Source organism: Canis aureus, chromosome 26, assembly GCF_053574225.1.
Source record: "Canis aureus isolate CA01 chromosome 26, VMU_Caureus_v.1.0, whole genome shotgun sequence".
Lineage (NCBI taxonomy): Eukaryota > Metazoa > Chordata > Mammalia > Carnivora > Canidae > Canis > Canis aureus.
Window position 1 is genome coordinate 31,102,984 of NC_135636.1, and position 12,165 is coordinate 31,115,148.

The window sequence follows — 12,165 nt, forward strand, 5'->3', positions numbered from 1 at the left end:
TCTCTCTGTCTGTCTCAAATAAATAAATAAATAAATAAATAAATAAATAAATAAATAAATAAATCTTTTTTTAAAAAAAAGAATAATAACAGGCAAGAGCTCTCTCTCTCTCTCTGCCAGGCACAGACTGGGCAGCACATGCTGCCTCATTGTATTCCCAGCCATCCCCAACTCACTGGTGGGGAACCAAGGTCAAAAAGATCAACAGTGTTGTCCAAGGTCACACACACACACTAAGTGGCACAGCCAGGATTCAAGTCCAGTTGGAACTCTTGCAAACTAGACAGTCTCTATAATGGGACCATAGCTAATATTTACAGGTGCTTACTGTGTGTCAGACACCTGGCTAAGGTCTGCGCAAATGTCCATTATCTCATGCTCAACAACAGTCCTTTTGAAGCAGGTGTTATTATTTTAGCCTCAATCAATAAGCAGAGACTCAAGGAGATAAAGGCTCCACAGCCAATCTGGAATATGCCTCCCAAATCTGGCACAGCTCTGTGCATGAGACCAGACACGGCTCTCTATGTGTGTGTGTGTGTGTGTGTGTGTGTGTGTATCTGTGTGTGTCTGAGGTGAGAAAACACCACGAGAGCACTGCCCACCAAGGCCAGGCCTGGTTTGCCACTGGCCCATTCCAGGCCTCACCCAACAGAACAGGGACATGTCTGGAGCTCCCACTGCCTCTGGGGGTGAGGGTATGGGTGGAGGGAGTGGCTCACTGTGAGAGTGCCTGACGGTGTCCCTCTCCTCCTTTTTGTGTGAACAGGAAGGAAGACAGCACTTGGATCTTGATGTGTTTAAAACATCTCCTCAAACAGCCTCTGGGCTGCAGCCAAATCTCTGAGCATGGAGAGAACAGGGCTTCGAGGTCTTTGGGGAGAGACAAGGGAGTGGTTCCGGGCTGTGTGGCCCGAAGCTCCAGCACACCCCTGCATCTCACAGCTCTGAGCCCCTGCCTGTGCCATCCCCCTGCCTGGCACCCTGGAAAGAGCACCAGCAGACTGCCTGTCCTTCCAACTCTTGCCATTTCCAGGCTGTGGGACCCTTGTCAAGCCCTTTAACCTCTCTGAACCTCAGTTTACACCTGTGTAAAAGGAAGGGGCTAGGTCCCATCCTGGTGCAACCTGCAATTACCCAATCAATAACCTAATTACCGGGCAGCCCTGGTGGCTCAGTGGTTTAGTGCTGCCTTCAGCCCAGGATGTGATCCTGAAGACCGGGGATCGAGTCCCACATCGGGATCCCTGCATGGAGCCTGCTTTTCCCTCTGCCTGTGTCTCTGCCTCTCTCTCTCTGTCTCTGTGTGTCTCTCATTAATAAATAAATAAAATCTTAAAAAAAAAAATAACCTAATTACCATCAGGTAGAGGTCCCCAAGGAGCCTATAGAAAGTTCCTGGATGTCTAATTCAGAGCCCAGCCTGAGGCTGCATACAGGAGGGTGGAGGAGGAAAGGGGGAGGGCAGGGGAGGGAACCCCAAGCACCAAGGCCCTGCAGGTGGGAAGAGCACCAGGACTAGAGGCCTGGGGGGTGAGGAACACAAAGGAGCTTGGGCGGAACAGGGGTGAGGTAAGCCTGACGGAGGCAGAACCACACAGGCTGCCCAGGCATTTGGCCAAGGCCAAGGAGGGGAGAGGCTGATGCAACTGACCCAGAAGATCCCAAGCAGATCTGGGGCAAACCAGCATAAAGATGTTTGGTTGGACCAGCCTAGTTGTGGGCTCCCAAACTATTCTTCCACTGGAGCCTACGCTTCTCTTTGTGGCCAGGCAATAGACTATTCACCTTGGTCTTAGAATGAGGGGTGCCTGGGTGGCTCAGTCAGGTAAGCATCTGACTTCAGCTCCGGTCATGATCTCAGGGCCCTGGGATCGAGCCCTGCATCGGGCTCCCTGCTCAGTAGAGCCTGCTTCTCCCTTTCCCTCCGACTGTCCCCCTGCTTGTGCCCTCTCTCTCAAAATAAATAAAATCTTAAAAAGAAAACAAAACAAGAATGAAAGACCCAAAGGCTCCATCCACCAGCAAAGGGGTATCCCCAAACTACAGAGTCTGCAGCACTGGCTGTTCAGAGAAGACTGACGAGGTGGGAGGGGAGGGGGGACACCACAGGGAGATGGGCCTGAGGATCCCCACAATGCAATTCCACTCCACGTACACCTCCCAAGCCCCCGCTCTATGCCAAGACTCACACCCGAATTCTGGCACAATCTCTGCCATCAAAGACCCAGGGCTCCCTGGCAGTCAGACCCAAGCCTGCCAATAAGTGAGGAGAGTGGACAGCTGTTGAGCCCCTGCAGTGTGAGCCAGGCCTCCACGAATCCTTATATACATGCTTCCTCCTATTACTGCTCATGGCAACCCTCTAGGGTGACCACTGTTAGCATCCCTAATTTACAGATGAGGAGACTGAGCCTGAGGAAGGGGAAGCTCGGAGAGGAAAAGGCAGAGTCACCAGGATTCAAGCCTATGTCAGCTTGGCTCTAGGCCAGAGTGCTCTAAGCACCTTGGGCCCCAGAGAAGGAAAAGGCTGGCCTGCTACTCCCACCTTCTCTGATTCCTGGCCTTCCTTCAAGGAGGCCAGTGCTACCTGTGCAGAGTGCAGACACGGAGCCCACCTGCAGGCCTCCAGGGAAGGCCAGGGTCAGCCTATCCCAGAACACCCTGGAGTTTCTGGCTTTTTCCCCACCGCAGCTCCAAGTTCCTTCTGGCACCAGAGGGCAGAGAAACATGGCCAGGACTGCAGATGAGGTCATGTGTATGGGCTACAAGGGAAATGACCTTGGTAATAACCTTGGCTGCTGGTCTGGGCCCTGCCTGGAACTTAGCCGAGCCCCTCCCCTGGGGAGCTCCCTCTCCCCTGGAGGCTACTCAGGACATAGGGCTCCTCCCCTTCCTCTGGGCCCCAGGATGCTACTGGATGTGCCACCTATCTGAACACCAATCCCCCAAGTGCCCTGAAAAAAAGGATTAATTCCCATTTTACAGACAGGAAGACTGAGGCTTGGTGAGGGGATTTTTCACATGGAGATCATGCACACGGCAGAGGTAACAAAGCAAGGTTTGGCCCTAGACCTGACCCCAAATATGGAATTTGCCCATGAGGCCACAGAGCCTTCCTTCCCCTGGAATTCCAAGGCACCCTGGGCTCCTGTGCCTTGGAATTTCAGGCTTGCCCTCATCTCCCTCCTCCTCCCTTCTGCCTTTGCTGGGGACTGCTAGGAGGGGAAGCTTCTAGCCTTGCTGTATGGCCCCCTCCCCGCAAGGTGTTCACAGTGCCTCGGCTCAGTTTGGCTTCCCACGCAGGCCCAACCTCCTTCCCAGCCTCTCCCTCACCACTGCCCACACCATTATTCCTTCTAACTCTTCTGTATTGGGCCTATAGGCCACCTGCCTTTCATTCAATCACATAACAAATACTGAGTCCCTAGGATGTGCCAAGCACCATTCCAGCAGCTGGACACAGAAGCAGCCATTGAAGGCTAATTCCTCAGCTCTAATGCCTCCTCCTCCAGGAAGTCTTCCAGGTCCCTCTTCTTCTGAGTAACCATGTCTCCTCCAACCTCCTCTATCCTGGCCTCCTTCATGGTTTCTCAGACAGAAATGGGCACCCTGCAAAGATGGGAGTGGCATGGCCCTTCACAGTCCCCAGCAAAGGGAGAGGGGAGGAGGAGGGAGATGAGGGCAAGCCGGAAATTCCAAGGAGATTAGAAGAGAGCTGCCCCTGGCCATGTTTCTCCTGTGGGCAGGCCTGACAATTGCTCCAATTCTCTCAGCCCACTGGGCCCAGGCCCAAGTGCTGGGCATCAGAAGCCTGAGGGCAGCTTCTCCTGACTTCACGACCTGCCAGATCCAGGAGGTTATACAAGCCCCCACCATACTCCTCACTATTCCCAGCAGCCTCGTGGAAGAGCTGAACACTACTGGACAAGGACCAGGATTTCCTGTGTTTCTGTGTGGGTAAAATGTCAACAGCCTGTGTGTGTGTGTGCACGCGCGCGTGTGCGTGTCTGGGGACCCCAGTTTGTGGGTCTCTGGTTCCCGTTGGCAAATGCTACAGGCCTGGCATTCAAGTGCTCTGTGCTCATGTCCCTGCTTTAGTGTACATGGCTGCATGTCTTGTGTCTGTGTGTGCATCTTTCTGGGTGTGTATCTGAGCCCCAGGTAAGCATGCAAGGGCCTCCACTGCTCTCTTTGTGGAAGAAACAGGGCGAGCATCTGGGTGATGAGCTTGTGTCTGTGCCTGCCTGGCAGGGGTGGATCTATGGATTTCCGTGGATGCTAGCGCCTGTGTGTAATGAGTCTGCGTGGGTTTGTGTGTGTGCCTGCATATGTATGTGTACTTCCAATAAGTCTGAGGGTGTCTCAAAGCTGTGTGTCCATCTGGGACACAGCCAAGTGTGTCTAGGTATGTAAGATGTGTGTGTGTGTGTATCTAAGTGTATGCTTCTGAGCCAAGGGTCTCCTAGATATTGTGAGTCTGTTGTGTCTGGTAGTGTGTGGGTGTGGGGAGAGGGATTTTGTATCTGCATGGGTTTGTGTCCTTCTGCGGGAGTATCCTCTCTAATATGTCTCAAGGTGGGCTTCTGGAAGAATACAACATACGAGTGTAACGGGATGTATATGTGACATGTGTGTGAATGGCTGTGGATCTCTGTGCATGAGCTGTGAATACGTGTGTTTGAGTGTGAGAGAAAGCAAGCCCAGGGACATGGGCCTGGCCCCTCTGCGAGGAATGCTGGGAGCCCTGGGAGCTCCACGGTTCCCCCCAGGCCTCAGCAGCGGCGGCTGCCTCACATTTTCCATCTCGCTGGAGCTGCCCTCCTCCCCCTAAGACAAGCAAACCGCTGAGGATTCTTAAACACCCAGGTCTCAGAGCAGCTTTTTCCAGGCTGCCTCTCAGCTGCCACAGGGAGGACCAGGACTCCCAGCAGGGACCAGCCAGGAGCTATGCTGACCATAAAGACCACCCCCTCCCCCACCCAGTGACACATTCTGGGAGCTGAGAAGAACTTCACAACTTGCTACTGGGCCAGACATCTGGCACACAGCCTGGTAGCCAGGAGGCTCTCGAAAATATGGGTTGAGGGGAAAAAAAGAAACTGGGTTGGTTGAATGAATGCATACATGCGTGCCTGGAGAAGCAGGTAAGGACAGGCACTAACGTTTATCGTGCATCAAGTGGAAAGGGCACAACCCTGAGGCAGGCACGCTTCTCCCTCACTTTACGGAAGAAGAAACAGAGGCTCAGAAAGGCTGAGCACCTCACCCAGCATCACACAGCTTGTAACTGGCAAGTCCAGGCAAGAACTCCGCTGTGTGAAACTCAGAGGCACAGCCTACCGCCAGCATGGGAGAGGATGGAAGAGCAAGGGGGCAAGGGGAGCTCCTTAGGGTTTTCTAGAGGTTCCCAAGTACATCAGCTGTGCAATCGCCAGCACGTTACAGAGCCTCTTGGTTTCCTCATCTGCCAAATAGATCTGACATCAGAACCCTCGACTCAGTGTTGCTGTGAGGAGTAAGGGTTTATTTAGCCTGGACTCTAACACACTGGGAGTGATTAACAGGGGATGGTGCTCATGAGGCAAGACCCATAGAAGTCCAGGGACCAGCAGTCTGTGGGGTCCCCAGGCTGGCTCTAACATTCCAGCACCCTGGGCTCTAGCCTAGCCATTAACTAACCCGTAAGGCTGGATCCAAACCCCCATGGTTCCTCCTAGTACCTCACATCCCCCCCAACCCCCGATCACATTCTGCACCAGTGTGAGGTACATGTTCACGCACCTGCATGCACACACATGTCCCTCTCCCCCTGCCTGCGGGCTCCAGGCTCCAGCCCCAGCGTATGTCACCCTCACTTGTTCCCAACAAGTCTTAGCCTAGAGCCTGGCACACGACAGGATTCCTTTCCCCAACCTGTGTCCCAGACTAGACACACTGTTAGCAACCAAAAGCTCACTGCTCCAATCATGCCACAGAAAAAGAACAGGACCCAGAGGTAGTCCAACCAGCTTTGGAATCCTGGCTGTGACCTGGGTCCTCCATGTGCCCAACTGTGCAGTGAACTGGGAGTGGATTAGATGCTTCCTCTGGGCCCTCCTGAGCTGACATCTAGATTGGCCGGACTTCAAACACTCACACCTAGACCCTGTAAGGAGGGTGTGGGGCTGCCTTGCTCCTCAGAGCTCACACTGTGGAATGTGATCGCACCTTCCTGTCCTCCCTGAAGTAGCTCCTGATTTATTAACATCCTAAAGCTACAGGGATCCACCTCCCTGGCTTCTCCCAGCACCCCCAAGAATGAAGACACAGACATCCTATCTGCTCATTGGCTACCAATGACAATTCCCCCAGAGATGTGGGATTTCACTGCTTGTAAAATATTTTTTTATCTTAAAAAAATAAAAAAAAAACTTCTTGTCTATTCATACCTCCCTGATCCCTGAAAACAATCTTATGAAGCTGCCCAGGTAGGTTCCATCATCTTCATTATATAGATGAAAAAAGTAGCTCAGAGAGGCCAAGTGACTTGCCCATGGCCACACAGTAAATGGCAGAGTCAGGTCTTTGGGCTCCAACTCTCAGATTTTCCATCTACACTCCGATAGGTTCCCTGCATGTCCCCACTACATGGCACATGGGTCATGTTGATGGGCAGCTGGAAGACCTGAGACCACCAGGGCTTTGAAGGTCAAATGCAGTCAAGTGTCTGCTCTGCGGCTAAAGCTGCACCTTAGAACCATGGAACCTCCAAAATTCATAATCTTCAGGCTTCCTTGCCTGGAAGGGATCCTGAGGTCAGACAGCTCAATTGTAGCCACCACATAAATCTCTCCCTGAATCTTCCTTCTAATCATAACCACCACCATTTTGTACAGTTTATAAACCGCTTTCCACAAACCCTTCGTCTTCATCCAAACATGCAAGGTCATCCAGCCTCCCTCTGCCTGAACAACTCAATGCCAGTGAGCTCACTCCCTTCTCTGTAGCAGCTCCTATCTCTGATTAGGAGGCAGCTGCCCCATGTGTTCTTTCCCTACTTGGGCCCCGGGACAGGCCTCATGCAACAGGAGACCTGCCACCACCTGTGAGGTCTTCCTTCCCTAGCTGACAGTTCCCAGTGCCCCCACCACTGGGAGATGAACCCAAGCAGGGCCCCCCGCACTTAAGACTCCACCCAGGTAGCACGAAACCTACAGGGGACACCCTGGGGATCTGGAGTCCTTCGCCTGGTAACTCAGTTACTGCTTCTTGGAAGCAAAGAGGCCCAGAGGGGCAGGAAACACGTCAAGAGTGTATGACATTCTTACTCCAAGCCCTGGCTGTCTGGAGAACCGGCTCAGGGACCCAGAGCAAGTCCCTTCCTCTCTCTGGGCGCAGCTTACCCATCTGTAGAATGGACAAATCACCTCCTGTAACAGACCCTATACTTTACAGTCCACATCCCCAATCTCTGGATTTTCACCTCACCTCTGGGAGATTGGTGGCTGGGTCAAACAAAGCTCTAGAGAAATTCAGGGAGCGACCTGTGTGTACACAGCGAGGACTGCACAGTCCGGCCCTACTCACCTCTCTATCCAACCTCCTTCCTCTCTCCAGTCTCCATGCTGTCCCTCTACATGAACAAGCTTTTTCCCATTTCCCTCAGCCTGGAATGTTCTTACCCCAGCTTCTATTCAGCTGGCTACATCTCATCCTTTGGGCCATGGCCTCCCTAAACACCCACTGCCCCACCTTCATGCACTCTTGGCACACTATATCCTTCTCCACCCTTAACCTGATCTGTGCTGTGATTTACTATACCACTATTGTTAAATCCCAGTCTCCCCCACTAGACTCAGAGCTTCATGAACAGACACTTCATCCTTGTCCACAGTTGTATCTCGGATCTGCACTAATGCCTGGTACACAGTAGGTACTAAATAAATGGTAAAAGAATGAATGAGAGGCCAGAAGAAAGAGTCAGGCCTGCTTCAGGGGGGAGGAGGATATCGTGCCGCCCACAGAACCCACAAAGAACATGATGGATGCTCTCCATACCGCTGGAAAGCAGCGGTGATTGCAACCATCCTCATCTCTTCTAAGGCACACTCTATGCCAGGCACTCTTGTGGTGTTTACACACATCATCTTTAACCCATAAGGCTGGAGGAAGTGTGGTGTGCCTCTTTATAAAGAGGAAACTGAGGCCTGTAGACAGTAAGTCACTTTCCCAAGGCCACATAGCCAGGAAGCCAGACCCCAGATCCACTCGTGGCCAGAGGCCTGCATGTGAAGCCTGAGGTGCTGAATGAGAGTGGAAATGTGGTCCAGGCCCAGCCCAGGCAGTGGGATGTACCCAGACATGCCTTGGCCCCTGGGAGACCTTGGGCTCAATCTCTCGCTCCCTTGCCTTCTGGGATTGCTATCCATCTTAACAGCCACAGCTGGTCCTGATGACTTCCTGGAGTGGACAGGAGCCCACGGGGGTTGCTGATGCATGAGGAGACCTTGAAGCAAAGCTCCATGTGCCCATGGCACAAACAGTGCTGGCCAGGAGGTCTGAGTTCAGCACAGCTCAGGTGGGCAGGGCCAGAAACAGTCAGGGGGCAGGGCCAGGCCTCTTTCTGGTTTGTCTCCGTCCTTCTACCCACCCTTCGCTTGTCCTCTCCTCACCGTCGCCTTCTGAAGACTGTGAGCGCTGACGGAGCCTTCAGCTATCAACAGTGAACAGGGGCCTTTGGGAAGACTCACCCACCCATCTAACAGAGGAGGAAGCAGGGGACCTGGCTTGGGGAAAGATTAGAGGCTGAAGGAGTGGATTATGCTGATTTCAGACGGACTTTGTCCTTTTATTCTAGAAGCATTTACTGAACACATGCTGGATGGGAAATCCTGGGGGGAAAATCAGGAGGGAGAGACACTGTTGAGCAAGACCCCAAAAGTCTAAAGAGAGAGAAACCTATCTAGCCAGAAGAGCTACAGTGCGAAGCTAAGTGTTGCCGGGCAGACATAAATCAGCACAGTGATGTGAATTCTGTGGCTCCTGGCCAGGGTACTCTGGGTGTGCCAGGCCATCAACTGACGAGAGTAATAGGTAACATTTCGGCCTCTTCGAAAACCATGCCCAGCCAGGGGTGGTGGAGCCCGTGAGGCTTTCTTTCCGTGTCCCCAGCCAAGGCCAGCACCCAAACACTGACAGACCACGGGCAGAGACTGGCCGGTACCCAGTAGGTGCTCATGTCCGCTGAGAGGGTGAAGGCAAGGCTCGTGTGCTCTCCTGGGAAGCTCTCAGGGCCCCAAGATGCCCAGACGCAATGCCCCTTTCAGACGGACGGCTTCCCTCCTCTCACCGGGAACATGGGAAGGACAAGGCAACGGGCCAGGAGGGGCCGGAGGGACTGCTGTGTGTACAGGGCAGAAGACGACATCCTGGGATTTCGGAAGCTGCCTCTGAACCAGTTCTCCCACGACATCATCCTCCCAGGCTGTGGGACCGTTAGACTGGACGGAAGTCGGACTCTAGCCAAGGGGATGTTCCCAGATGTCATGCTTTCAAACAGGACCCGCCCTGAAAGGCAGGCAGGGACAGGCCTGCACCAGGCGAAGCACTCAGGATAGTGTCGTGGCCTCCCCTGGGCAGGGGCCGCTGGGTTTCCCTGGCACAAGTGCACACGGACACCGGTTCGGGAAAAGACAGCAACCAGAGGCCTGGCCTCGGGCCTGGGGGTGGGGGTTCTAGGAAGGTGAAGGACAGGGGGTGCAGCCCTCACTGCCCACCCCCACCCCATCCCAAGTAATGCATCCTGGCACCTTCCCAAGCAGTCTTCCCAAGACTCCCTCCCTCCAGAATTAGGGCCCTTTGGCCAGTTCCTCCCCGGGAGGCGGTTTCCCAAATAAAAACGGAGGCAGGATGTGTGGGAGCCCCACGCCGACCTCGGGCGGTCCCCGGGGGCTGCGGCCCCCTTTCCGCGCTCCTCCAGTCGGGCGCCTCGGCGCCTCCCTTACCGCCCTCGGCGCCCCCACCTTGAGATAGTCGTTCTCCGAGCGCAGCTCCTCCAGCTCCCGCACGAAGCCGCCGGGCCCGCAGTCCAGCATCTCCTCGGTGAGGTCGGAGAAGGCTAGCGAGGCGCTGAGGGGCAGGCGGCTGCTGCCCACCGACGACGCGGCCACCGACGGCTCCTCCGGGGAGGCGGGCGGCCGCGGGGGCTGCTGCGCGGGCGGCGCGGGCTGGGGCGGCTGCCCGGGGCGAGCCCCCGCCGGGCCCCCGGCCGCCGACTCGGCGTCGCTGCTCAGCGCCAGCTCCAGGCCCAGCAGGCGCGCCTCCTCCGACGCGCAGTCCGACACCTCCGAGCTGCTGTCGGTGAGGCTGGGCGGCGGGGGCGGCGGGCGCGGCCCGGTGCCGGGGCGCGGGCGGCCCTTGGCGCGCACCCCGGAGCGGACCCCGGCCACCCGCGTCCCCGCGCTCCGCGCCCCGGGCGCCGCTGCGCGCCCCTTCTTGTCTGGCCGCGCGGAGGACGCGGCGCTGCAGGCGGCGGCGGCGCCCGGGCCTGGGCCGCGGCGGCCCTTGGCCAGAGACCAGCCGGCCACGTCCTTGGGCCGGGCCGGCGACGGCGCGCGGTGGCTCTTCTTCCTCTCCGGGGCGGGCGCGGGCGCGGGCGCGGGCGGGGGGCCGCAGCCCCGGGCCGGGGGCTCCCCCGCCGGCACCTCCATCGCGGCCTCCCTCGGCCTCAGCGAGCGGCGCGCATGGCCCGGGCCCGCCCGGCCTCCGCGCCCCTGGGGAGGGTCCCGGCGCCGCTCCGACCGCCCGGGCCGCGGCTCCTCTCGGCCCAGCTCCGCCGCGGGGCTGGGCTCCGGCCCCGACCCCGACCCCGACCCCGACCCCCGCCGCGCCGGCTCCCCGCCGCCCTGCGCTCGGAGAGAGCGGCCCGCCCGCCTCCAGGCGCCCCGGCTGCGGCTCCGGCTCCGCCCGGCGCCCGCCCCCTCGGCCTCGCCGCGCCCCCGGAGTGCGCCGGGGCCCCGGCTGCCCGCGCGCCGCTCGCTCCCTCGGGCTCCGAGTCCGGCTGCGGCCCGGGCCCCGGCCCCGGCCCCGGCCCCGGCCCCGGCTCCGCCCGGCGCGGCCCGCCCCCCGCGCAGCCCCGCCAGCTCCCCGCCCCGCCGCCTCGGCTCGGGGGCGCGCGGCTCCGCGAACAAAAGGCGGACGCGGCGGGAGCGGCAGGGAGGGACGCAGGCTGCGAGCGAGGGAGGGATCTGCGAGGCAACAGCGACCCCCTCGAGGGTCAGGCGGGCCGGGGCTGCCGCGGCCCGGGCTCCCGCCGCCGCCGCCGCCGCCGCGCCGCCGCCCCCGCCCGCCCGGGGGACGAACCCGGCCGACGCGCCCCTGCGCCCAGCGCCCGCGCAGGGGCCCCGGGAGCGGCGAGCGAGGGGACTCCCCGGCGGAGGCCGAGCCGCCCTCAGACCGCAGGAGCCAGCATCCATAGACACCGCCGGCGCCTCGCCCCTCGCGGCCGTGCGGAGCGTGCGCGAACTCCGCCCCCCTTAACCTCGCCGGGCGAGACCGACCATCCCATAGTACAGATGCGTAGACTGAAGCGAGGGAGCACGCGCCGTTAGCCCAGAGTCGGGCCGAGCGCGGATGGGGCCCGTGACGCGCTCTGGCTCTTCTGCCTCGGCCTCCCTCCCACGGGCCTGCGGACGTGCCCAACTCTGCGCACCTTAACCTGCCGGAATCTCGGGCACTCCTGCTCCAACCCCGACCCGGTCTCTGGCTCCGCATGGCTAAAATGGAGGCGTCCCATTATGAGCCCGGCGATGCTCTGGGAGTAGGTTCCGGCCCCGGCGGGGGCTGGCTCAGACTGAGGCAATCGTCCTGATCCCCGCACGTTCCCTCCCCGGGGCAGCCCCAGACAACCCCCGAGCCCTGGCTCTGGTGGTTTCCGCTCCTTCCTTCCAGGGCCGTGCTTCTGGCTCTGTTGTGGGTTTTCCCGTGTCTGCCGCACCTTCCCGCCTCGGTCCCCTCCCCTGCTCCTTGAAGCTACTCTCCCTCACCGAGCCACCGCTGGGCAGAGCCCGTTTTAAGCCCTGGGCTGCCCCACGGGTGGGCACCCATTCTCCGGGTGGCACCTCCTTGCCACCTGGGGAGGGGGCAGGGTTATGTTTACCCCCTGCAGTCTCTTCTTTTCCCGGT

The 12,165-nt window shown here is 58.2% G+C and overlaps 1 protein-coding gene across 2 annotated transcripts in view; it reads right to left on the bottom strand.

The window, feature by feature from the left end:
- Window positions 1–11,798, bottom strand: part of MTCL2 (microtubule crosslinking factor 2) — a 76,250-nt gene extending 64,452 nt beyond the window's left edge. The window contains exon 1 of one of the 2 annotated variants that reach the window (XM_077873033.1): window positions 11,693–11,798. In XM_077873033.1, the coding sequence (XP_077729159.1) occupies window positions 11,693–11,776 (84 nt within the window). In that variant the 5' untranslated portion in view covers window positions 11,777–11,798. Of the gene's footprint in view, window positions 1–10,004; window positions 10,758–11,692 lie in introns of those variants that run through there. The other variant, XM_077873032.1, reaches the window with a different exon arrangement.
- Between the last annotated feature and the right edge of the window lie 367 nt (window positions 11,799–12,165).